The sequence below is a fragment of the Odocoileus virginianus genome, chromosome 3 (assembly GCF_023699985.2).
Source record: "Odocoileus virginianus isolate 20LAN1187 ecotype Illinois chromosome 3, Ovbor_1.2, whole genome shotgun sequence".
NCBI lineage: Eukaryota > Metazoa > Chordata > Mammalia > Artiodactyla > Cervidae > Odocoileus > Odocoileus virginianus.
Genome location: NC_069676.1, coordinates 5,044,568 through 5,070,975, shown reverse-complemented (window position 1 = coordinate 5,070,975; position 26,408 = coordinate 5,044,568). Strand labels below are relative to the sequence as shown.

The following is a 26,408-nucleotide window of genomic DNA, read 5'->3' as shown; positions in this document are numbered from 1 at the left end:
TCTGCAAAGCCGAAGGGCCAGGGCCTTGTCACTGACCACCAGTCCACTGGCTAAGATTTGGTGGTCTCCCACCGACCCGGTCTCAATCTCCAGCTGGGAACCCGAGCTCTGCTTCAGGCTGTTGCTCGCTGAGAACACCTGAGGTCAGAACCACCAGAAATTGAAAGAGGCAAGAAAGGACCCCTAGAAATTCCAGACGGAGTAAAGTTGCTGACACTGATTTCTGAGCCTGGCTTCAGGAAGAACTGTGAGACAATACACTCCTGTTATTTTTTTAAATTTTTTTATTTTTTTGCATCTGACATCACCTTTATTTTCAGGATAATGAAAGTGTTAATTGCTCAGTCGTGTTTAATGCTTTGCCACCCCATGGACTGTAGCCCACCAAGCTCGTCTGTCCATGGAATTCTCCAGGCAAGAACATTGGAGTGGGTTGCCATTTCCTACTCCACACTCCTGTTATTTTAAGCTCCGCAGTCTGTAGGATGTTGTTATGGCATCCCCACTGAACTAATCCCTCTACTGTGGTGGGCACTTGAACTTGGCTGAGAGAAACTACTCCCTCCCCCACAGGGCTCATGTTCTATTTATATTGCAATTCCCACGCTGTGACGGTCCACTTATTTTATTTCAACCTATGCTTCACTTCTCTCGTTCTGCCAGAAAGTTCCAATAATGCCCTCTGCTGAGGGCTCCAGACCCCTGTGGTTACCTGGGGAAGGGAGACACCTATCTTTCTGTCTCCCCCACCTACTGTGTACCTGTTCACCCCCCAGATGAGAAGCCCCCACGAAACTTTGTGCATGGCGCCCTGGGAGGTGATCACCCAGAGGGCAACCAATGTTCAGAGGTGAGAGGTGACCCACCCAAGATCACCCCACTGGAGAGGCTCAGAGCCTGCTTTGACGCTGAAGCTTGAGTTCTGGTCCCCTTGTCCAGGTCTCAGTTTCCCCTTCTGTGAAATGGGGACAGGACTGTTCCTTTACTGGTCATCTGGAACCATGGAGAACTGCTGTTTTTGGAACTGGGAATCATTCAGATCTTAGGAAGGAAAAGCTCCCAGGTGTTGTGTGATGTCCCGGAGGGTATGTGGAAGCCCCTATGTAAAGAGATAAAAAAGGGCTTCCCAGGTGGCGCTAGTGGTAAAGAACTTGCTTGCCAATGCAGGAGATGTAAGAGAGGTGGTTCAATCCCTGGGTCCAATGCCTGGGTCAGGAAGCTCCCTTGGAGGATGGCATGGCAACTCACTCCAGTATTCTTGCCTGGAGCATCCCATGGACAGAGGAGCCTGGTGGGCTACAGTCTATAGGGTTGCAAAGAGTTGGACACGACTGAAGCGACTTAGCAGCAGCAGCAAGGGTAAAAAAAGAACCCTGCTCACTGAAAACAGCTTGGGTCAGTGCTAGGGAAATGGTCCCTCCACTGGAGTACTGGCACCATCTTAAGAAAAAGGTGGCGCTCCAGAGCCGTTAGGATTTGGGGATTGCTGACTGAAGACCCAGAAGAGTGTCTCCGGTAGCCATGGCAGGAGTTAGAAGAGATCGTTATGCAGCATGTGGGATCTTAAGTTGCTCCACCAGGGATGAACCCCGTGGAAGCACAGAGTCTTAATAACCACTGGACCACCAGGGAAGTCCCATGTGTACTACTGATATTTAGTCAGGGCTCAGTAAACTTGGAAAGATGGGGGGAGGAGGAGAGAGAAGAAAGTGGAAGAAGAAGCGGGGAGGAGGGAAGGCCACAGGATGGGAGGAGGAGAAGGTAAGCAAAGGGGGAGTGGAGGAAGGCTAAAGGAGGGGGCAGAAAACTTGAAGAAGGGAAGGAGAATGGGGGAGAGAGATGGGTGGGGGGAATCAGGGCAAGATGGAGAAGAGGGAGAGTTTAAGGAAGACTGAAAGGGGAGGAAGGGGAGCAAGCTCTCTGCCCACATTTGTGAAAGAATGAATCTCAACTCCAGCTAGTGCAACAGCGTCAAGCCTCAGTTTCTTTACCTGTAAAATGGGGTGATCACAATAGTGCTATCTGGAAGGAAAAGAGCAGCTGCCGAAGTTTCTGGGCATTGCTGATCTCTAGCTGAGAAAGTCAGGGACCAATGGCTGGCTCCGGGCCTGTCCTCCGGATCTGTCTCCTCGTCCCCATTTCACCCACCCTAGGCAGCCTGCAGGGACCAATGGCAGCATGTGTGGGGGGGGAGTGCCTGCCCAGTCCTGTCCTCTAAATGGTGCTGGAAGCAGACGCTGGCTGCCTCCCAAGGAGAGAGCTGAGAAGGTCGGCCAAGCAGGGAAGAAACAAGCAGGGGTGGGATAGGCAGGAGGGCAGAGGAAGGGGGAGCTTGGAGAGAGGGTTCCAAGGCAGAAGCCCACATGGGCACAATGCAATCGCAGCAGGCCCCATGAGGCTGCAGAACCAGAAGCCCCAAGGGGAGGTCCTCTGTCTTGGCCTCACTGTCGGTGCCCGCCTCCTGCCTGAGCGTCTGGGAGCCCACGACCGAGCAGTCAAAGCCTGAGGATCCGTGAACGGCTCCAGGTCAGCCAGGGAACAAGGTGGTGAGCAGTGAGGATAGCACTAGCCCTCACCTGATCAGTTGTAGGGCTTTAGGGTCTCTAGGTGAGCATTTAGGACTCTGGAATGCAAATAAAGGACTCTGTGGAGCTTCCTGTGGAAGGATGGGGACCTGGTGTGTGGATTTTTTTTCCTCCCTGGGCAGCTGGGGTGTTATTGAGACTAAACTCACAAGATTTGGAGACTCATTCGTATTTGGGATTAGTTAGGTCCCTTTAAGACTGAGATAGGGGTTGGATTCCCTCGCAGATCAGTCTCAGTTGGTGAAGAATCTGCAGTGCAGGAGACCTGGGTTTGATTTCTAGGTCAAGAAGACCTAGAGAAGGAAATGGCAACCCACTCCAGTATTCTTGCCTGGAGAATCCCATGGACAGAGGAGCTTGGCAGGCTACAGTCCATGGGGTCGCAAAGAGTCGGACACGACTGAGCGACTAAACCAACCACCCAGGGGTTGGATATTCTGGGGCCCCTAAGCTGTGAGTTTAGGGCTCCTCAGGTTCCTGGAACGTCTGTTTAAAACCGAAGAGGCATTAAAGATTGGATTTAGAACAAGCTGGGCCAAAACCCAGTACAGGTAGGCCCTGAGTATAAACTGGGACTTTATAGTCCCCGGGCGGTTAGAATTCAGTTTGCCATCTAGGGGTTAGGCCAGGAGCGCCGGGGAGCCACGCCTTTTGGCTGAGGGACGCACAAGTTTTCTAATTACCAGGCTGGGAGGGGAGCTGGGAGCCTGGCGAAGTTTGGAGACCACAGCTGTCCTTGCCAGGGCGTTCTAGCCCCCGGGTCTCGTTGGCAGTCGTCACTCTGGCCAGAAACCCCTCTCTATGGTCCCGGCCTCCGGTACGGGGCGGGCCTCTGCTGTGCCGCAGGGGGGCTCTAAGTCAGGTGGGAAGAGAGCTTGTCTGGGAGAGCAGGTGGGGCGGGGCCTAGGGTACTAGGTGGGCCCGGGGGGTGGTGACTGCCAAAGCCTCAGGGCGGGGTCGGTAGCCGGGGTGGAACTCAGCCTGGGAATACCAGCTCAACCCAGGACTGGGGGCGGGGCCTGATTCAGAGCGGGGTGGGGCCATGGGACTAACCTAGGGGCCGAACCTGGTCTAGAGGGGGCGGGGCTCTGGAACCGTGCTTGGCGCTTACAGGCGGGGCCAGAGGCCCAACCTGGGGGCGGGGTCAAGTGAGTGGCGGAGGCGGGTAGAGGTGGGACCTAGAGGAAAGCCGCCCAGGACCAGGGTCTGTGGTGGGGCCAAGGTGGAGCCTAGGCTTGTGGGTAAGTCGTTAAGGTGGAGCTTGGGTTCAGGGTACCGCCGCTCAATCGACGCATGGGGCGGGGCTCGCCAGTGACTGACGGAACAGAAGACTGTGTCGGGGGCGTGGAGATACACTAATGATTGGCAGGAAAGCCTGGGCCGGGCTTGAAGCAGGGAGGTCTGGGACGGGGCGGAGCCTGTCCGAGACACGTCCAATCCCAGACATCGGGGCGGGGCCTGGCTCGAAGCGGGAGCGGAGCTCGACCTGGGGGCGGGGTTGGGTCGGTTGTAAGGCTGGGCCCGGGCTGCCCGCGGCCTCAGAGCTCTCTGCCTCCCCAGGATGCGGGCTCCAGGGGCAGGTTCGGCTTCCATGGCCTCTCTGGTGCTGTTATGGTTGCTCGGACTGCCGTGGACCTGGAGCACGGCGGCGGCGCTCGGCGTGTACGTAGGCGGCGGCGGCTGGCGTTTCCTGCGCATCGTCTGCAAAACCGCGAGGCGGGACCTCTTGTGAGTGCAGCCCGGGCCTGATCCAGGGGCTGGGGTCGGGGGCGGGCTGAGTGTCCACGGGGTCGAAGAGAGGTGGGCTGCAAGGGCGGCGTGAAGACTTAGGGGAGAGAGGTTTTGGAGACTGGGAGGCGGGGTTTGGGTGAGGGCGGGGCTAGGGGCGGTGCTGGGACGGAAAAGAGCGGATTGGGGACTCTGAGGGCACCTGCAGGGGTCTTTGGAGGGAGATGAGTAGGTTTCAATGCCCTGGAGACTGAGTGGGTGACTTCAGGGAGCTGGCCGACAGCTTGGAGGTATTAGGACTGCGAGTAGGACTTCCGGAGAGCTGAGACTGATGGAGGGGGAGCTGTGCGTTTTAGGGGGGCGGGGGTCTCTATGCGGCTTTGGTGACTGGGAGGACTGGGGACTCTTCAGGGACTCTGGTAGGTCCCTAGGGGGCTGTCAGGGGAACTTTCTCGGGGAAGATGAAAGGGCTTCCTGGGGAACGTGTAAAGGGTTTTTAGGGGCTTTGAAGGGTGTTTGTCTCCTCAGGGCCATTTACAAGTTTCTCTGTAGTTAGAATGCTGTTTGAGAGTTTGAGATCTGTGCGTGATTTGGGGGGTTGTTCAAGGCCTGCCGAGAGGTTGCTGTTATTCCAAGGCTTGCTTAGTGGTCTCTGGTGACTATCTCTAGGGAGGGTTCACAGGCATCCTTGGAAGATCTCTGGGCTGTCTCTGAGGGCCTTGTCAGAGAAACTGTTGGGAGTCCTTCTGGGGTGAAATAAATGTTTCTGGGCATTCCACCGGAGCAAGTCTTAGGAAGTCTCCACGTGGAAGTCCGTGAACACTTGCTATGGGTCTGCCAGTCTCGGTGCCCATGAGATGGGAGGACTAACCCATTGTAAAGATAAACTGAGTTTTGTGAGCCACAGGGATGGTGTGGAGTTGGGAAAAGTTCCTTTGCTAACTGACTGGTTCTGAACCTTTCAGAACCCGTCCTTTCCTTTCTACACCCTGGTCCCTGCCCATGGTTTTCTGACATGCGGCTCAGGTTGGTGCTCTCTGCTCACACAGTTTCCACGACCTCTACCCGATGCAGTAGAAAAGACTCAGTCCCTAGCTGTGTCCTTGGGGTTCCGCCATTCTATTGCCTGACCACTTACCACTCCCCATGTCTCCATAGGTTCACCCGGCCCCCAGATCAACATGCCTTGTCAGGCTCAGGCTGCTTCCTCTGCCTGGAACATGTACCTGTGCGTGCTCTGTCGCTCCGTGGTGTCTGACTGTTTGCGACCCCCTGAGCAGTAGCCCACCAGGCTCCTCTGTCCATGGGAGTCCCAGGCAAGAATACTGGAATGGGTTACCATTTTCTTCTCCAGGGAATCTTCCTGACCCAGGGATCAAGCCTGAGTTTCCTGTGTCTGGAGGATTCTTTAGCACCGAGCCGCCTGGGAAACCCATGGGCCCTCTTTTTTTTTTTTCCACCTGGTGATGCCTTATGATGTTGCCTCCCTCAGAGGAACCTTTGCTGAATTTTCCTAGGCAGCACTCTTGCATGGCTCCTTGTTGCTCTAAGAATCTAGACCACGTGAGCTTTCTGACCTTGTCCCCAACCTCCTGTCTTTGTCACTTTTCCCACTATACTGGCCTCCATGCCATTCCTAAACACGTTCCTATTTATTCAGACCCCAAGGCCTTTGCACTTGCTGTTTCCTTTGCCGAGATCACGGTTCCCTTGCTCTTTATTTTCATCATGGGTTAAATGTCACCTCCTCAGACAGCCCTCCCCTGACCCTGGGTCTCTGCAGACCCTCCTACCTTCCTGCTTTCTGGGAGAAGAGCCAAGATTGACGCGGGGCTCCCTCTGTGTGAGGCACCCTGGGAATCACGACTTCTTCAAGTCCTCCCAGCCACCCTGGGAGGTCCGTACTGTCTTGTCCCATCTCACAGATGAGCGGATTGAGGCGCAGCATGGTTTGGTCACTTGCCCAAGGTCACACAGCTGGCCAATACAAGGGGCAAGATTTGAACCCAGACAGTGTGGCTCCAGAACTTGACTTGTAACCACGAGCAGCATCAGTCACTTACAATTATCTTGTGTGTCTGCTTTCTTGCCTTTTAATTGTGGGGTGTCTTTCCCCCTAGGACTAACCTGTGGGCCTGGTGGGGGTGGGCGCACAGACTGTGCCACTGTGGCCCTGGCCTCCTCCCATCAGGGTGGTACCCAGCAGGTGTACAGAATATATTTTTTGCCTGACAGACCTTTCCCCACCTCCTTCCTTGGACTTGCCTAGGCCCCAGCTCTGCTCCGCGGGGCAGGGGCTATCTGTGCCCAGTCCTGTCTCCCCTGGAACAGGGTAGGAGCTGAGTCCACTCTGAATCCCCGACACAGAACTTGGCACACTTTCTGTACGGAGGCAGCTTGGAAGATGGTTGCGCTTTCTGGTCTTCATAGCTTTGTATGATCCCTTTGCTTTGAGTGTGGGCTGGACCTAGTGATTCACTTTTTTTTTTTTAGTTCACAAATGTTTATTACCAAATTGCTGAAAGCTTTTAAGAGAAAAGGTAAGAGGATTTCCTTAAACCTGGAAAAACAAAACACAAAAGAACCAGCAATGTTTTAAACAAAAAACCATAAAAAATTATAATCATCTTCATCAGTGCATTCAGTCCTATGCAATTAGTTTTTGATCTTCATCTTTTGTTAGTAGTTTTATGAATCTAGTTTTTCTTTAGAGTTCTATAAATCCTTACCCAGTTGATGTTACGATCTGAAAGTTACCATAAACTTGTATCCTAGAGTACTTGTCAGAATCCTTTTTAGAAATTTCTCTCAAGAAGGAACACTCTTGTAGAAACACTTTAGGAAAAACCTCACAGAAAAGCAGTAACTGTCTGTAAATGTCAAAAGATTTAAAATGCCATGGCTAAAGATCTGATTAGAGTCCATTACAGTGTAGTTGAAAGGGAAATTTGGTTATTTCTATGACACATAGCACTCTAAGACAGTAACTAGAATTATGACTGGTAATATTATCAGTTATTATTATATTATTATTATAAATAGAATATCACTATATGTATTATAATGTTTTATCACAACATTACCAGATACTAGAGTATATTATATTTCTAGGAACATCATATAATTTTAAAAATACTCATATACCTATATAAATACAATATAAAGAAAGCTTAGTATTTTTACTTGTTAATGCTTCTTCACATGTAATTTAACATATCAAATAAGTCTAACTAGTTTAACATCTATATTTTTATGAGAAGAGAGAAAAAAAATCTTTTGCAATATGCTAGGGGCTCTCTAAAAAAATCCTAAAGTTAGTTTGAGGTCAAAAAGACTTCTTTGAGAATTTCATTTTTGGGAAGTTTGTAAAAAAATATTAAAAGGTTTAAAAACACTTGCTCATATAGGGTCATAGGACACTGTGAAACAATACTAATGTATTTAACCAAAGTGGCAAAGACTTTACAGGCAAATATAGGTTGCATAGCTAATGATTCACTTCTGATGAACAGAATATAGCAAAAGCAGTAGGATATTTCTGAGATTAGGTTATCAAAGACTGTGGCTTCCATCTGGGGTGCTCTTTCGTGGGTCCCTTACGTGGCAGTCAGTAAGGCAGCTCTCTGGAGAGTTCACATGAGTGAACTTGGAAGTGGATTCTTTCCCAGTGAAACCTTGAGATGACCACAGGCCCAGCCAACACCTTGATTTACAAGAGAGCCGGAGCCAGACCACACAGCTAAAATGCTCCTGAATTCCTGAAACTGTAGGTAATGAATGTTTGTTATTTCCAGTTGATAACTTTGGGTGTAATTTGTTACACAGCTATAGCTAACTAATGCAGCTTGTCATAATACCCACCTTCCACTCCATACCAGTGTTCTAGAGTTGTCACAGTCTTGTAAGGAAGGAATGCTTACTAATCCCATTTGATCATTGATGAACCAAAGCACAGATAGGGCAGGTCATTTGCCTAAAAATGCATAGTCAGGGAGGGGCAGGGCTCTAGAGTCTGTTCTTAGCTGCTGTGTGGTGCTGGAGCAGTGGTGGAGGCTGGCTGCCTTTAGATCTGAGGTTCAAAAATGTTTAAGCACCCTGCCCCAGTTCTTCCAGCTCTCCTCTATTTTCATCATGAAATCTGATCACATTCATCCTTGTTTATTTCTTCCTGCCCCGGTGCCCTGGAGCTCAGGGTGGAAACAGGAGGGGGCAAAACGAACAGAGGGACAAGAAGAAGTCTCGGGAAGGGTCCAAAAGCAGACAGTGGCCTCTTTGTCCTCAGAGTGGGGGTGGCTTGCGCTGCTGCCAGGCAGGGCGGCCCAGGCATGTAGCTGGAGCCCAGCGCTGGAGTCCACAGCCCGCCCGTGGGTGTGCTCCGGAGAGGGCCGCCAGTGCTCAGGTGACGTGAGCACGAGCCCCTGCGGCCTCAGTTCACATTTCTTTGCTGTGTTGTCTGTGGACAGGAAGCACCCTTGTGGGGGCTCTTTCTTAGGATTCCCACCCTTACTGCTAACTCGCTGCCCATGGCTGTCACACTAGTACCCCTTCATGGGGTTTTTGGGGTACGCTATTGAATTCATCCATGGGAAGCTCTTAGAGGAGAGCTGGGCACCAAGCAGGTGCTCAGACTTGTTGGTACTGATTGCCTTCAGGCAGCGGTGGGTCCCTCAGTGCTTAGGAGCTTGGCGGCTGGAGCCAGAGTAGCTAGCCCGTGAAATATCACCCTCTGGGTCTCCGTTCCTTCATCTGTAAGAGTACACCTTGTACAGCGCCTCTCCTTCAAGATAACAGAGCACCTGCTGTGTGCAGCATGGGCACTTGGCCTGCCACGTGGTACCTGTTTAATGTTGCCCTCAGGCTTTGGGGCAAGCTTGAGCAGGAGCAGAAGGACCCTGCCAGGGGGCCTGGGTCTGGGTTGTTCCATCCTCTACTTCTTGTGTGACCTTGGGTATGTTAATTCACCTCTCTGAGCCCCCACCTCATCCACCATCTGACATGGGCATTTTAGAACCCTACTTTGAAGGGTGGCTGTAAGGTCACTCAATAAACACTGAGGAGGATGCTCATCGTAGCAACTCTGTTCATTGGTCGAATGGCCAAGATATCAGGATTTGACCAGGGAGTTGAGTGTATAAACAGCTAACTTTTGACATTTTACATTTTCAGATATTTTTTGGTAGTGATCAATACATAACAGGTACAAAATTCAGATGTTAGAGAGAGGTTTGCAGTGAATGTTGCCCTCTCTGGACTGCCTGCAGCCCTGCAGTTCCCCTGCTCAGGGGTGTCTTCTGTCTCTTTTCCAAGATATAGTTATGTAGGGGCTTCCCTGGTGGTCAAGTGGCTAAGACTCCATGGTCCCAATGAGGGGGCCTGGATTTGATCCCTGGTCAGGGAACTAGGTCCTGCATGCTTCAACTAAGAGTTCATAGGCCACAACTAAAGAGCCTGCTTGCTGCAAACAAAACCTGGTGCAGCCAGATAAGTAAATACATATTTTGAAAGAGAAATATATGCAGACCTTTTGTTGTTTATTAAAGGTATTTGGCTGCACCCCGTGACTTGTGGGACCTTTGTTCCTCAACCCAGGGTCAAGCCCATGGCCCTTGCCTTGGGAGGCAGAGTCTTAATCACCGAATGCTGGGAAGTCCCAGACCTCTTGTTCTTGGTGCTCACCAGTGGCCACACATTCATCATCATTTTCTTCACCTCATGCTTGCTTTCTTCTCTCCACTTACACTTGAAATTTTCACTTTTATTAAAGTCATGCAAGGTTCAAGATGAAAGATTCTAAGCCTTCTACCTCAAGTGGCAGCTGCCTGCTCAACCTTGACCCACATTTTCTCTTCTCTATCGGGAGTGATTCTTACCTCTTGTTTGAATCTCCAAATGGCTTATGTGACAATATCTGCATTTTTTCACTTTGAGAGCTGGTCTGTCATCTCCCTCTATGGAAGATGAGGATTCAGCATCCCTTTATCCCCCTGTCCTCATTTTCTTTCTGCTCCTGCGCATGTTGTACACATACCCACCGCCCTCATACATACCCAGACATACATGTTTTTCCATTCCTTCATTGTCCCAATATTATCACAGTAGATTCTCATCATCTGTTCTACAAAATTGCTGCAAACATTGAATTAGCAAATACTGAACCATTGTTCCTAGGGAAAATACAGGGTTAGGTTCCTGAGAGCCTCTGATCACAACATTTCCATCAACCAATCAATACATAATCTTGTGTTATACGTGTTCTATTTAAAGACACCTCCTATATATTGTTTATTTATTACAACTGAACTCACTGCCAACAACATTATAACTCATGCCTGAATAAAACTTATCTAATATGTACATCTTCTCCAGAAGGCGCATCACAGCCTTCTTGTGCTTAGGAACCCTAGACATCATTTCAGCGTTATGCGTAGGACCCCTTTTAAACAGAAAAATCACCAACAAAAAACAAAAAGCTGACAAAAACTGTGGTGTATGTGGTGTTTAGTAGACTGCCAAAAGGATGCTTGTTTATAATATGAGCGAAACAACTTTATGTATTTTCTCTGGAGTTATTGATTGCCTTTGTATTTGTTAGTTCTATGTATTTATCTGTACTTCAAGCTCAGACTCCACACATTTGTCTCTGTCTCTTCTTATGTTTATAGTATCAGATGGGCTTTCAATTTCACCTTTTTGGAGAAATCTCTGTTCTAGCCTCCAATCTGTCCAAACCGTGCAAATTGCCCTTTCCACCTGGTGTGTAACCATCACCCCAGCCTTGCTTCTAGCCATCTTCCTGAGGACTAGCATCACTTTTCTCTGGGTCTGGATACCCTGTTTCCTGAGTTCCTGGTAGCCCTCCTCTTTGATTTGCTCTTTTAGTTGGAGCACATCTTTATGAGTTTTGGGACAAATGATGCATGGGAATTTAAGTTTTTGAGACCCCCCCGCCCCCACATATGAAAATATCTTTATTTCCACCCTCACACTTGACTGATGGTCTGGGTATAGACTTCTAGTTTGGATATTATTTTCCTTCAAAATTGAAGGCATTTCTTATTTTCTTCTCACATCATGGTTATTAGTGAGAAGTCTAAAACCTTCTGGTTCCTGATCCTTTATAGCGGCCTGTATTTTTGTTTTTCTTTCTGGCAGCTTGTGGGATCTTTTCAAGAGAGTGGGCTATTTGCATCCATTGTACGATCTGTTGGTGGGGTTTCAGGTCAAGGAAGTTGTTTTAATGCTGTCACTGGTGATTTCCTCACCTTTCCTTCCTTTGTTCTTAGAACTCCTGTTATTGAGTGCCTGGAACAATGTCTAGCTTGATAACTATTTGTTGAATATGATGTTGGATCTTCTGGACTGATGCTATAATTTTCTTATCTGTTCTCTTTTATTTTCCATCTCTGTCTTTTTATTCTACTTTCTATGATATTTCTTCAAATTACTTATAACCCTTCTATTAATATTTAATTTATGCTCACATTTAAAATTTTTATTATGATTATCATTTGTTATTAATAAACTCTTTTTATTGATCTTTTAATTATTATTTTTTCTTTTTTATAAAGACTTCATTTTTTATTATCAGTTTTAGGTTTACAGAAATTGAGCAGAAAGTATTATATACTCCCTTCCTCTCCCCTGCAGTTTTCTCTATCTTTAAGATCTTGTATTGGTATAGTACACTTGTCACAATTGATAAGTCATTATTGATACATTACTATTTACTAAATCCATATTTTTCACTAGGGTAATGTTGTATGTTGTATATTCTATGGTGCCCTCACATTTAAATTTTCCAGGATCTTTTTTTTTCTTCATTCCCTGAAAGCTTTTTTTTTTATAGCATTCTATTCTTATTTCATGGATGCAGTAAATCTTCTTACATCATCAGGGATATTAATGATTTTATTAGGATTTTTTTTTCCTGTTTGCACAATCTTTTTTTCCTCAAAGGTTTTCTTCTTTGTTTAGTTTAGTCTCCATCATCTCTGTTAGAGGAGATCCCCAGGAGTCTGGTAGTCTTTGGTTATAAAGTCAATTAGAAGCTCTCAGCATGAGTGTGTGTAAGGGGTGAGGGATCTTGTCAACTGAGCTTCATGATGAGAGTCACCTGGCCAGGTGGTGCTTTGGGGAGACCTCAGTGCAGTGTCTTTGGGTCTTTCCTCTGGGCCTGGTCACATTTTCCCATAGGAAGCTCTTCTGGTCTTCTGCCTGGGGTAGAGAACCCACCAGCAGCATCCCAGGAATGCAGAGGGGGAAGAGGGCTGGAAGCTCAGCGTCTGGCAGGGGAACGTTAACACCCATTTGCAGGGAGGTGTCCCACCCAGAAACCATCCTGTGGTTGGATGTTCAGTCTCCTCCTGGGTGGCAAAGGGGCCACTTTCTTTCTAAATTTTATTTATTTATTAATTATTTTTGGCTGTGCTGGGTCCTCCTTGCTGTGTGGGCTTTTCTCTAGTTGTAGCAAGTGGGGGGCCGCTCTCCAGCCGCAGTGTGCGGGCTTCTCATTGCAGTGGCTTCTCTCGTTGCAGAGCACAGGCTCTGGGGCGCGGGCTTCAGCAGGTGCAGCACACGGGCTTAGTTGTTCCACGGCTCATGGGAATCTTCCTAGAGCAGGGATCGAACCCCTGTCTCCTGCACTGGCAGGCAGGTTCTCTTCCACTGAGCCAGCAGGGAAGCCCTGATTGAGATACTGACATATCATACTCCTGGTTTCCGGTGGGCAACATAATGATTGGCTATTTGCATAGAGGTTTCTCCTGCTATACAAAAATAGAGCATTCCTGTGAAACTGTTCAGAAGCCAGAAGGATGTAATGCAAAGAAGCAATTACCTTAGGATGCATCTTGCTAATGGATGCACAGAATCAATTGAGATAACAGTCAGATGCTCACAGAGTTCAAAGCTACAGTGGCTTGACACTGGGCTGCCGAGTGTCTTTAGTTCCAGGGTAAGGGGCTTGGCGGTGCCTCTCTCGCTGCTTTGGGTTCATGCTGCCCCTGTAACAGCTCCCTGAAAAACAAACACTGGGGGCTGCTTTCACATTTTGCCTTTTACCATAAAAGCGAAAGTCCTCTTTGGATTTCTTTTGGTTAACAAAAACAGGTACTCATTTAGGTCTTTCACATAAGTGAAGAGGCCTTAAAGTGAATTTTTGAGGAGTAGAGTGCATTATGTATATTATGAAATGATTACATTATATATATTATATCTTGTATATTATGAAATGATTAACCACAGTAAATCTAGTTAACATCCATTACTATACAAAGTGACAAAATTTTTTTTTCTTATGATAAGAACTTCTAAGATCTACTCTCAGCAACTTTCAAATATGCAATGAGGTATTATTAACTCTAGTTGGTATGTTGTACATGCATCCTCATGACATTGATTTCACAGAGGGAGATTCTTAATTTTATTTTAGTTTTTGGCCATGCCATGTGGTATGTGGGATCTTAGTTCCCTGACTTGGAATGGAATCTGCACCCCCTACATTGGAAGCACAGAGTCTTAACCATTGGACCTCCAAGGGAATTCCAGAAGGGGTTTCTTAAACAGATTTCTTTCAATCCTGCAGCCCAGGATTCTGCTTTCTCCCAACTCCTAGAGCCCCCACCTCTTATCTGCTGTTTCCCAGTTTTCCACAGTGAGGTGATTCGGTCTCTGTGCCCATCTTACCAGTGAGTACACACTTTAAAAAAAAAAATCCCTTTTGGGACTTTCCTGTTGGTCCAGTGGTTAAGACCCCACACTTCCACTGCAGTGGGCACGAGTTCAACCCCTGTTTGAGGAACTAAGGTCCCACATGCTGTGTGGTGCAGTCACAAATAAAAACAAAAAAAATAAACCCTTTACTAGCTGTTTGGGGGGATGCAGGGAGGTGTGATGATCAGTCAGTGTCTGGGTGCCCAATCAGCTAGCTACCTTTGCTAAGAGATCAGCACTGACTTTTCCCGTTTACCTTCAGTGTCCTTCCTCATTCCTTGCAGTGGGGGTGCCATTCTTGTGTGCAGCTTTCTGTTGTAACTTCGAGCTGATGTTCATCTAACCCCTCACCTACTGCAGGATGTTTGGATTCCTTCCTATCTTCTGCTCAAAGCTTCCCAGGTGGCTTAGTAGTGAAGAATCCACCTGTCAATGCAGGAGCCGCAGGAGACCCAGGTTCGATCCTTGGGCCAGGAAGATCTCCTGGAAAAGGGAATGGCTACCCATTCCGGTATTCTTGTCAGGATAATCCCACAGACAGAAGCCCCTGGTGGGCTATAGTCCAGTGGGTCACAGAGTCAGACATGAACTGAGCACACACATCCACCTTCTGCTCACTGGAAGCTACAAATGAATAATGTGCCATCATTTCCCCCATGTGACTTTAATGTGCCAAAGTCAATCCATGAGTTAGTGGCGTGATTCAGAGCCATGGAGAGAGATTTCTGATCCCATGCTCTTTCTACCCAGTCCTTGCTTCACTCTCTCTTTTCCCCCGTGGGCCTTTGCTCTCTATCAACCTGCCAATCTCCTTTCTGCCTTCAGGTCTTTGTGCTTGTGGAGCGCTCCATCTGGAATTCTTTCCCTCGAGCTTAACCTATGGCTGATTCCTTCTTATCCTTCAAAGTTCAGTGCAGATGTTGCTTCTTCAGGCAAGGCTCCCCTGTCCCCGTGGGTGAAATCTGGTCCTGGTTGTGCCTGATCACATCAACCTTGTTTGCTTTTCTCTTAGGAAACATATAAAACTGTCACGGCTTTTGTCTGCTTTCTCCGTGATTATTGACTGTAGACGCATGGTGGCAGGGCTCACCCCTACCTGGTCACCTGTGTGTCCCCGTTCCTGGCATGATGTCCAACATGTTGCAGCCCTTCATGGAGGTGCGCGGCACATGTGGATCAGCTCCTCTGGGGAGGTGTTCTCTGTGAGGAGGCTTCGGCTGCAAATAGCGGGGATCCCAGTTAGAAGTGGCGTCCATGGTAAAGCACGTGTATAGCCACATGCAGTGGGATACTGGAACATGAGATGGCTTCAGGCTGATCAGTTTGTGATCAGCATGTTCTATTGACCCAGGTTCCTTCTGCCTTTCTGCTCTGGCATCCTTGCTGCAAAGCCTTGGTGTCTCCAGTTGGTTACCCTCATGGTCTCAGATTGGCTGCTGTGGCTCCAGCCGTCACATGCTGACAACATCCTTGGACAGAAGAAAGGGAATACGGGACTACCATGTCCCAGGTTGCAGGGCGTGTGAAAGGAGCTATTGCGATGGCAGGGGGTCTGTGAGTTGGGCACTGATGGAGTCAGAGCCAGATTTCCAGAGCTTTGAACACTGAGCAGAAGAGTCTTACGTTCCCAGGGAATGGTTCTGAGTAGGGAAGCACCCCAGCCAGGCTGACCTGCAAAGAGGAGGATGGTGGCTTGGTGAGGAGGATTTGGGGCAGCCAGGCAAGAAGTGCTCTTGTTCCCAGATAGTGGGAATGGAGACACACACCCCTCTCTCCCCTTGAATGGGGCACAGGGGTGAGAGCAGTAAGGAAGACAACCAAAGGTTGGAGATGAAGCAGTGTGTGTTAGTTTCCTGTGGCTCTCAGAACAAAGTAGCGCAAACTGGGTGACTTATAACAACAGAAATTTATTTGTGGAGGCCTGCAGCCTGAGTCTTCCGAGGTGGCACAAGTGGTAAAGAACCCACCTGCCAATGTAGGAGACAGAAGAGATGGGGATTCAATTCCTGGGATGGGAAGATCCCCTGGAGAAGGAAAGAGCAAACCAATCCAGTATTCTTGCCTGGGAAGTCCCATGGATGGGGGAGACTGGTGGGCTACAGTCCACGGGGTCACAAAGAGTCAGACACGACTGAAGCGACTTAGCACGCACCCACAAAGTCTGAAGTCAAGGTGTGGGTAGGGCCTTCTGGAGGCCCCAGGGAGAATCTGTTCCATGCCTCTCTCCTAGCTTCTAGTGGCTTGCAACAATCCTTGGCGGTTCCTTGGCTTGTGGTTGCATCACTCTGTCCAGTGTCCGCCTCCACCTTCACATGGCCTTCTTCTCTGCGGCTGTGTCTCCTCTTCTGTCTCTTAGAAGGACACTCGTCATTGGATTTAGCTGTGCTGAGTCGCTCAGGCATGTCTGACTCTGCAACTTCATGGACTGTAGCGTGCCAGGCTCCTCCGTCCATGGGGATTCTCCGGGCAAGAATACTGGAGTGGCTTGCCATGCCCTCCTCCTGGAGATCTTCCCAACCCAGGGACTGAACCCAGGTCTCCCATATTGCAGGTGGATTCTATACCATCTGAGCCACCAGGGAAACCCATTGGATTTAGGGCTTACCCTAAATCCAGGAGGATCTCGTCTGAAGATCCTCAACCTTGTTCCATCTGCAGAGACCCTTTTTCCACATAAGGACTTATTCACAAGTTTGGAGGGTCAGGACTTGCATGTGTCTTTTGGGGGCCACCATTCACCCCACTACGTACAGGGTGGGGCCTGGCCCAGGGTGGAGGTGGGAGACTCGGAGGAGGGGCCTGCACTGTTTCAGGTGTGTGATGTGGGGCCTTGGCCGTGCTGGTGAGATCATCAGGCTCCCGCTAGTCTTCAACGGAGAAAGTAATTGGTTGTACCCATCCTTGCGGGCCTCCTGGGGACCACACCCCATCTGGGCTTCGGGATGCTGGGGTCACTGTGACGTGCTGTGAACACATCAGGCACTTCTTGTGTCCTCTGGAGCCCACAGCATGGTGAGGAAGGAGAACACTTGAGCAGGAATAAAGGAAATAATTTAAACATCAGAAAGTGACAGGAAGGGGGCTTCTCTGGTGGCTCAGCAGTGGAAGAGCCAAGCTGCCTGTGTGGGAGACACAGGTTCAGTCCCTGGTCTGGGAAGATCCCACACGCTGTGGAGCGACCAAGCCCGTGCGCCACAGCGACTGAGCCTGTGCCCCAGCGCCCGGGAGCAGCAGCTACTGAAGCCCTGCCCTAGAGCCTGTGCTCTCCAAGAGGAGCCAGCGCCACCAGCGTAGCCCCTGCTCACCTCTGATAGAGAAAAGCCCGAGCAGCAATGAAGACCCAGCACAGCCAAAAATGAAAACAAATAAATAAAATTTATTCTTAAAAAAGAGAGCAAGTGACACAAAGAATCCAGCATGAAGGGGGGAGTCAGGGTTCATGCTTGACTACTTCAGCCAGGGCGGTTAGCAGGGGGCACCCCGCACAGGTGCTAAAGAAGAAGGAACCAACCTTGCAAAGCCTAAGAAGGAAGACCTGCTCCAGGCAGAGGGGGCATCAGGTGCAAAGTCTGGAGGCAGGACCCTCCTAGGCAGAGTGATGATAAATCCCTCTTATTCAGTCCTTTTACTTGGTCGGGCACTTAATACACTTGACAGGTATTAGGGCAAGAGTCCTATTGTTTCCCCACATACACAGGCATTGCCACTCTGGGCCTTGCTTCCTGTTTGTAAACGGGGTGATGGCAGTACCTACACTTCGCTGAGCTGCAGAATACTTTAGAGGTTGTGATGCTTAGCCTTCTGATCCCAAGTAAGGAAACTGAGGCCCAGAGAGGGCAGGATCTGCCCAGGTGCCACAGTGGGTAGGTGGTACCAAAGCTTCAACTCCAGGCCACTTCTTCTTTCCTCTGGGTTCCGCTGGAGCTCAGAGCTCTGGGACAGACTTGAGGAATCAGTGTTTGCACAAGGCTCTCAGGTGATAACTTGCCCCATCTCCTAGACGCCTTGGGGATTTCTTGTGCTGGCCTCCACTCTTGGAACTTGTGTGTTCCTCTTTCTTCCCTGCAGGGTGGGTATGAGGCAAGTTTGGGAGCCTCCCTGGTAGCTCAGATGGTAAAGAATCTGCCTACAATGCAGGAGACCTGGATTTGAACTTGGGGTTGGGAAGATCCCCTGGGGAAGGAAGTGGCAGCCCACTCCAGCATTCTTGCCTGGAGAATCCCATGGAGGGAGGAGCCTGGAGGGCCACAGCCCATGGGGCCATAAAGAGTCAGACACGACTGAAGCAGCTGAGCATGAGTCAGGTTGCTGGGCAGATAAAATGCTAATTCTGTTCCGATTTCTTATTGATAGTGCCTACCTCCCTGAGGACAGGATAGTAGCAGAGTTGACTGAGAATGTAAGACGTGTCAGGCCCTGTCCTTAGAGTCTCCATCCACCTCTTTTATCCCCCAGTGACCTGGAAGGCACAGAGTCTCATTGTCTCCATTAACCAGGAAGCCCCATGCAGGATGTACCCAGCAGGGTCCTCTATATGAGTGTCCTGGGGCTGCTGTTACAAATGACCACAATCCTGGTAGCTTAAAAGAAAAGGAACCTGTCTCCAAGTCCTGGAGACCAGAAGCCAAAATCAGTTTCTGGGGACTCCAGGTGTCTTTGGCTTGTGGCTGCATCACTCCAGTCTCTGCCTCTGTCTCCACAGGGTTTTCTCCCTTGTGTCTCTGTGTTCTCCCTTCTTCTTCTTTTTGAAGGTCAATACTTCTTGGCCATGCGCATCACTAGCATGCAGGATCTTAGTTCCCCAACCAGGGACTGAACCCACAGCCCCTGCAGTGGAAGTGCACTGTCTTCACCACTGGACCACCAGGGACGTCCCTCTCTTCTTATAAAGATACCTGTCTGTGGATTTAGGGCCCACCTAGGCAATCAGGAAGACCTCATCTCATATTTATCTTAATTATATCTACAAGGACCCTGTTTCAAAATAAGGTCACAGCCTGAGATTCCAGGTATACATGAATTCTGGGGACACGTTTCCAAAACTACAATCACACAGAAGAGACTGGGTTGCATTCGAGTCAGCCTGTGGGACATTAGCATCATCCTTACATTCTAGGCCCTGTCTCTAGTGCTGGGATTACAGCTCTGGACACAATAGACAGACAGACAGACAGATGGCATGCCTGTTGTCACGGAAAAAGAACTGTGCAACCCACAGCTTCAGATTGTGATGATTGCTCTGAAGGAATAAAACCGTATGGAAGTGGGAACTGGGAGTGTATTTACCCACTGTTACCCACTGCTATGTAACAAATTACCCTTGAGCCTCAATGAGGGGCCTAGGGCAGATACTCCAGGCAGTGGGAGCTGTGCAAAGGCCCTAGGGTGGGAACCTTTGACTTGCTGAAGATCAGGGAAGGAGGCAAGAGCAAGCTGGGGAAATGAAGGGTGAAGAGGTGGTCAGATGCATGGGGCTGGTCCATGCTGGGCTTCCCGGGTCACAGGGAAGACATTTGATCAACAAAACGATGGGAGCCTTTGGAGAGTTAAGTATTATTTTTTTAAATTGATTTTTAATTTTTTTTAATTTTTAAAAATTTAGGGAATTCCCTGGGCAGTCAAGTGGTTAGGACTCCATGCTTCCATTGCAGGGCACCCAGGTTTGATCCCTAGTCAAGGATCTAAGATCCTGCAAGCCGCATAGTGTGGACAAAAAAATAAAAATTAAACAATTTTTAATTTTTAAAATGGAAACATTTTAAATTAAAATATTTTATTTATTTTAAAAATTATGTATTAAAAATTTTACTCTGGAAAATTCAAGGCTGCAAAAGTAAAAGAATAATGTAATAAGCCCACGTGGCCAACCCCCCAGCCTTCGTGATCTTCATATGATTGTTTCCTCATCTCCACCCACTTCCTCCTCTGTCTGAATCTCAGTGGCACCTATTTTCATCTGTTAGTTTTCCAGAGTATATCTCTGGAAGGCAAGGAGTCCCTTTTTTAACCTTGCCACAGATAGGCTTCATGAGTTTCAATAATTTTTGTTGTAGTAAAATGCATATAATTTACCATCAGCAACATTGAGTACATTCACAATGTTGTGCAACCGTTAGCTCTAATTCCAGAACATTTCCATCACCCCAAAAGGAAACCCTGTCCCCATTAGCAGTCACTCCCCATTCCCCCTTCCTCAGCTCCTAGTAACCACCAGTCTGCTCTGTCTTCATGGGTTGTTTTTGAGGTGTAATTTACATATAATAAAATGTACCCATTCTAAGTGTTCAAGTGGGGCTTGGGGTATCGCACCCAGGTTACCACCACCATCAAGATATAGAACATTCCTGGGCTTCCGTGATGGTCCAGTGGTTAAAAATCTGCCTTGCAATGCAAAGGATGCCGGTTCAGTCCCTGGTCCAGGAAGATCCCACATGCCGAGGGGCCACGTGCACCACAACTGCTGAGCCTGCGCTCTAGAGCCCTTGAGCTGCAGCTCCTGGAGCCCACCTGCCCTGGAGCCAGTGCTCCACACCCAGAGGAGCCACTGCAGTGAGAAGCCTGTGTGCCTCCGACAGAGAGCGGCCCCTGCTAGCCACAGCCAGAGAAATCCCGTGCACAGCAACAAGACCCGGTACAGCCACAAATACATACATAAATCAATATTTGTAAAAGTTGGACTGATCATTTAAAAAGATGGGGCGTTCCCATCTCCCCAGGGCCCTCTCCTGCCCCTTCCCTCTGCCCCAGGCCCCACTGATCTGCCTTCTTCCACTCGGTCAGGTCACCTGTCCGCAACAGGTGCTTACTGTTTCCAGGATGAGTGATGGAAACTGTGCCTTCGTACTGGCTGCCAGGAGGGGACAGGATTCTGGGCTCCATGTTCAGGGATGTGAATACAATCATTCAACTTCTGTTTACAGAGCACCTGCTATGTGCCAGGCTCCTGGTCAGATGCAGAGGGTGTTGCTTCCTCTGGGCCCCCTCACCAGGTTGCTGCAAACAGCGGCTTTGAGAGGGGAACGCTCCAATTGGACATGTTCACTTACAAGGATCCATTCAGCCACCAAGAGTAACAGGGCAGGCACCCAAAGGGACCTGGTGGGCAGGAACCTGCCCAGGACTCCTTGTCCTCGCTCTTCACATCTGTCCCCATTGCTGGCCCCTAGACTGAGAGGCCTTGCCCCAAGACCTTATTCATGTGTGGCTGCCCCAGCCTTTGCCAAGGATCTGACCAGGGCCTGACCAGCTGCTCCCTTTGGTTGCAAGGTTCAGACCTGGCCTGGGAGCCCCAGACCCTCCTCCCTTCCTCCAAGTGTCCCATGCGCTTCTTTGCGGCAGGCTCACTATACTCCAAGAGGATGAACCTTGGTCTGTCTCCTCCACTGCTGTTTCTCTTGGGCCTAGAATGAAAAAGACAGAAGCCCTGCCTACCAGGAGCAGGGAGAGACAACTCAGAGGCAAGTGGTGAATGAGTAAACTGCATTTGGCATTTGTGTGTATACATGTGTGTGTGTGTGTATGTGTGTGTGTTAGTTAGCTCAGTCATGTCTGACTCTGCGACCCCATGGACTGTAGTCTGCCAGGCTCCTCTATCCATGGAATTCTCCAGACAAGAATACTGGAGTGGGTTCCCATTGCCTTCTGCAGAGGATCTTCCTGACCCGGGGATTGAACCCAGGTCTCCTGCATAGCAGGCAGTTTATCATCTGAGCCACCAGGGAAGCCCTTTAAAGATCTTAAGTCCTTGTTAAAACACAAAGTCGGAGGGGACTTTCCTGGCGGCCCAGTGGTTAAGACGTCACACTTTTACTACAGAGGCTGTGAGTTTGATCCCTGGTGGGGAACTAAGATCCCACATGCTTTGAGGCATGGTCAAAGAACAATAATAATAAAAAGCAGGACGGAGTTCCCTGGTGGCCTAGTGATTAGGAGTCCATGCTTCCACTGCCATGGCCCATGTTCAGTTCCTGCTTGGGAAAGTGACATCCCACAAACCATGCAACACAGCCAGAAAACAACGAAGCAGGGACCCGAGGGGGAAGAGGAGGGGGTGATGCAATAACAGATGGGGGTCCAGGAATGGCCACCTGAGAGGGTGGCATTTGAGCCAAGACCTTACAGAGGTGGGGGAGGAGCCACTTGGATGTTGGGAGAAGAGTGGTCCGGGCAGAGGGCAGAGCCTGTGCAAAGGCCCTGAGGTGGAAGCATGCCAGGTCTGTTCAAGCAGCAGCAAGGAGGCTGGAGTGAGTGAGTGAGGGGGAAATCTGTGGGGAGGATGGAGGGGGAGGAGGGCTGGTCTCCATCACCACTGGGTCTCTCTAGGCCTGGCACACAGTAGGTGCTCACCATTTGGGGATGAATGGAATAGTCTGTGCTGGCTGCTAGAGAGGGCAGGCACACCAGGTTCTGAGTTCAGGCAAGAACGCAGTTATTCAGTTTCTGTTTACTGAGCACCGACTACATGCTAGGCTCCTTGGCTGGAGCAGATGTAACTTCCCTGGCTGCTCATAACCCTGGAGAAAACGGACTCACAACAGGGTGGCCTCACACAGGGGTTTTGATGGGGGCGGGGTGCTGCAGGTAAAGGGGATTAGGGAGGGCTCTTGGGGTGGACAAGAGAACATTCCCTGAGCCCAGCCAGCACCCAGTCCAGACTGACCCCCTTTGAGAATGTGATGGGGGAGCAGTGGGCCCAAGCCCTGGAGGGCTCCCTGGGGGAGGTGGTGAAGGAGTCACCAGAGAATGAGCAAGCATGTAGGCCTGTGTATAGCTCAGTGTGCTGGCAGGTGACATGTGTGGAGGTGCTCTAGTTGAGCCCAGTCACAAGGGCCACAGAATCCTGGTCCCTTCCCAGGGGCAGCTAGAGGGGCCTTCCAGGGACTGTCAGGATGTGCAGCTTGACCCAAACAGGAAGTCTCATAAATCTCTCAGAACTCTGACCTCTTGTTTTTAAAAACTGCAGATGCAGGTGGCTGTGTGGATCCATCCTCTCCTCTAACAGACCTTCCCGGCCCACCCAGGACCTTGTCTTCCTCCATTCCCCAGGTCCAGTCCGACCCCAGGGCCTTTGCACTGGCTGTGAACCTGGCTTTACACTCACACCACTGCTTCTCACTTCTGAGGCCCTGCACAGGCCTTACATGCCTGGCTCTCTCCAGGGCCACCGGTGCCTCCATTCTGCCCCACGTCACTCTGGCTGAATCATCTGTCACAGCCTTGTCATCATCTGGCACGTTCCTCATGCTCATTCATTTATGTAGACAGTGCTCAGACTTGTTGGTACTGATTGCCTTCAGGCAGCGGTGGGTCCCTCAGTGCTTAGGAGCTTGGCGGCTGGAGCCAGAGTAGCTAGCCCGTGAAATATCACCCTCTGGGTCTCCGTTCCTTCATCTGTAAGAGTACACCTTGTACAGCGCCTCTCCTTCAAGAAGACAGAGCACCTGCTGTGTGCAGCATGGGCACTTGGCCTGCCACGTGGTACTTGTTGAGTGTTGCCCTCAGGCTTTGGGGCAAGCTTGAGCAGGAGCAGAAGGACCCTGCCAGGGGGCCTGGGTCTGCGTTGTTCGGTCCTCTACTTCTTGTGTGACCTTGGGTATGTTAATTCACCTCTCTGAGCCCCCACCTCATCCACCATCTGACATGGGCATTTTAGAACCCTACTTTGAAGGGTGGCTGTCACAGCCTTGTCATCATCTAGCACGTTCCTCATGCTCATTCATTTATGTATACGGGGTTTCTCTCCTGGGAAAACTATGAGCCTCAAAGGATTGGATCTAGTCGTCTTTGAGCTAAGAATGCCCAGTGTGCAGTAGATGCTGGTACCAAGAAAAAAAGAAATCCTGAAACAAAACAAACAAAAGTAAAGCCAACTAGATCTTCTAATTAAAATATAAATAAAGCCAATTAGATCTTCAAACTGAAAAAAACAAACACAGTAGGCCCTGATACATATCAGCTGCCTTCATGAATTAGGGACAGAGGGAATAAATGAATGAATGAAAATGCTGAGGTCTGTTGTAAATCTGTTGAGTCTGAGGAAGCTACTGCAGGGAGTTAAGGAAGCAGCGCAGAGGAAGCAGTAGGGACACAAAGGATGGTTCTGAAACCAATTTGACGCTGAAACTGTTGGGACACAATAGCCAGATGAAGGCTCAAGAGGGGGCAGAGTCAAGACCACTTGTATTGGTCAGGGCAGAGGAAGCTGCTGTAACAAACAGGTCTTCACTCATCAGTGGCTTAACTCAGCACAACGTTACCTCTCAGGGCCAGGGGCTCTGGATGGTGGGGCAGGGAGCCAGATAAAGCCAGGACACCACTTGTTTCTTGAGCTTCTGCACTAGGAAGTTCTGGCTTTCTCGGTTCTGTGATCTAAAAGCCATCACTTTTTCTTTAAACAATACAAACAAGTTCAAGTCTCACTCATCTCATGGCCTGGCATCAGTGATGGCTCCTCATCTCGACAGGGTCATTTGGGAGACTGGCTCCTTCTCCTGGAGTTCTTTCCCCTGGGACCTCTGATCGCCTCCTTGTATCCTCTGTCCGGCGGGGGGACAGAGGAACAAGACCTCTGCCATTAGGGCCTCTCACTAGCCTGTCTCCTGGCCCAGCTTAGGTGGGGCACCCGAGCTGGATGACTCAGCCGACTCAGCCTAGTGCCATTCAGAGACTTGGGAGTGGAGCAGCCACCCAGCTCAGGGATGAACCCCAGGGCCCAGTTGAGGTAGGCAGGGCATGAGGAGTCTAGGCTGGAGGCGGTGTGGAGTCAGCATGGGGTACTCTGGATCTCCCAGTAAGGAGAAACGGAGGACTGGGCCCTCGCTTCCTGAGGGTCACCGGGCAAGCTGTGATGGGGGAGGACAGGGTGACTCTAATTAACACTGCATGGCCAGCTTTGAGAATCCACCTCCTTCTGGGCTGGTTGGTAAATAGCCCTTTGCCCTTCCTCATCTGAGAGACCCGGCAACCCAAACATCCTCTTCTAACCCTCGTTGCCCTTCGGGAACTGGGGTCTGTTCCTCTGCTCTCTCCGTGTGGGGATGCTGAGGCTCAGCGAGGTATCCGGGGTGGGTGGGGCACGCAGTGACACCGTCACCTCATCCCCCCTTCCAGCGGTCTCTCTGTGCTGATACGCGTGCGCCTGGAGCTGCGGCGGCACCAACGCGCGCGCCACACCATCCCGCAGATCTTCCAGGCGGTGGCTCAGCGGCAGCCTGAGCGCCTGGCGCTGGTGGACGCGGGCAGCGGTGTGTGCTGGACCTTCGCGCAGCTGGATGCCTACTCCAACGCTGTGGCCAACTTCTTCCGCCGGCTGGGCTTCACGCCGGGCGACGTGGTGGCCATCTTCATGGAGGGCCGGCCTGAGTTTGTGGGGCTTTGGCTGGGCCTGGCCAAGGCAGGCGTGGAGGCCGCGCTGCTCAACGTGAACCTGCGGCGGGAGCCCCTGGCCTTCTGCCTGGGCACCTCGGGCGCCAAAGCCCTGGTCTTCGGAGGGGAGCTGGCGGCGGGTGAGGCCGGGTGTGGGTAGCATCTTCTCGGTGGGGGTCTGGGGCTGCCCAGGGCAGGGAGATTCTGCTTCCCCGGCCCTGCGAGGGGCACTTGTCCATCTTCAACCACGACATGTTTCGGGCCGCAGTGGTGGCGGAGGTGAGCGGGCAGTTGGGCAAGAGCCTGGTCAAGTTCTGTTCTGGTGACGTGGGGCCTGATGGCGTCTTACCGGACACCCAACTCCTGGACCCGCTGCTGAAGGAGACCTCCACAGCCCCCTTGGCGCAGCCCCCTGGCAAGGGCATGGATGGTGAGTCCAGGTGGGATCCCCCTGCCCACGCCCATCCTGTCCCCTCGTCCCACCCAGCTCAGCCTCTGGTCCCCAACACCCGTGTCTCTCTCAGATCGACTGTTCTACATCTACACATCGGGGACCACGGGGCTGCCCAAGGCTGCCATTATCGTGCACAGCAGGTGAGGGGCCCGTGGGTGTTGCCCAACCCCCACCCCCCACTGGAGAGCCACTCCAGGTCGTCTCTCTAAGGCCTGATCATCCTGCTCCCCCCCCCCCCCGCCCCCACCCCAGCTCTTTTTGAGGATCTTGTGGGCATCTTAAAGTCAACTGGGTAAAACCCACAGCCCGTCTCAGGACCCAGTGCAGTCCTCTGCCCCTCCTCAGCCTCCTCCTGCCCCCATTCCTGCCCCCAACAGCCCTCCTCTCCTCGACGACCATAGGACATCCCAACTCGTGCCAAACCGCCCTGTACTTACCTTGGCCCTTGGATAAAAAGCCTCATGCCTGTTGTGCGACACCTGCCACTTCTCTGATGTCATTTTCCTCCTCTGCCTCTTTGCTCGCTCTCTCCTCGATTCCTCCAACCTGCCAGGTTGCTTCTGACC

General features: G+C 50.5%; 1 protein-coding gene across 3 annotated transcripts in view; it reads left to right on the top strand.

The window, feature by feature from the left end:
* Nucleotides 1-2,325: 2,325 nt before the first annotated feature.
* The window catches only part of SLC27A1 (solute carrier family 27 member 1), a 35,805-nt gene continuing 11,722 nt past the window's right edge, over nucleotides 2,326-26,408 (top strand). Inside the window, exons 1-5 of one of the 3 annotated variants that reach the window (XM_020898800.2) lie at nucleotides 2,326-2,526; nucleotides 4,146-4,313; nucleotides 25,134-25,528; nucleotides 25,657-25,818; nucleotides 25,913-25,982. In XM_020898800.2, coding sequence (XP_020754459.2) covers nucleotides 4,147-4,313; nucleotides 25,134-25,528; nucleotides 25,657-25,818; nucleotides 25,913-25,982 — 794 coding nt within the window. In that variant the 5' untranslated portion in view covers nucleotides 2,326-2,526; nucleotide 4,146. Of the gene's footprint in view, nucleotides 2,527-3,748; nucleotides 3,827-4,047; nucleotides 4,314-25,133; nucleotides 25,529-25,656; nucleotides 25,819-25,912; nucleotides 25,983-26,408 lie in introns of those variants that run through there. The other 2 variants (XM_020898801.2, XM_020898799.2) reach the window with 2 other exon arrangements.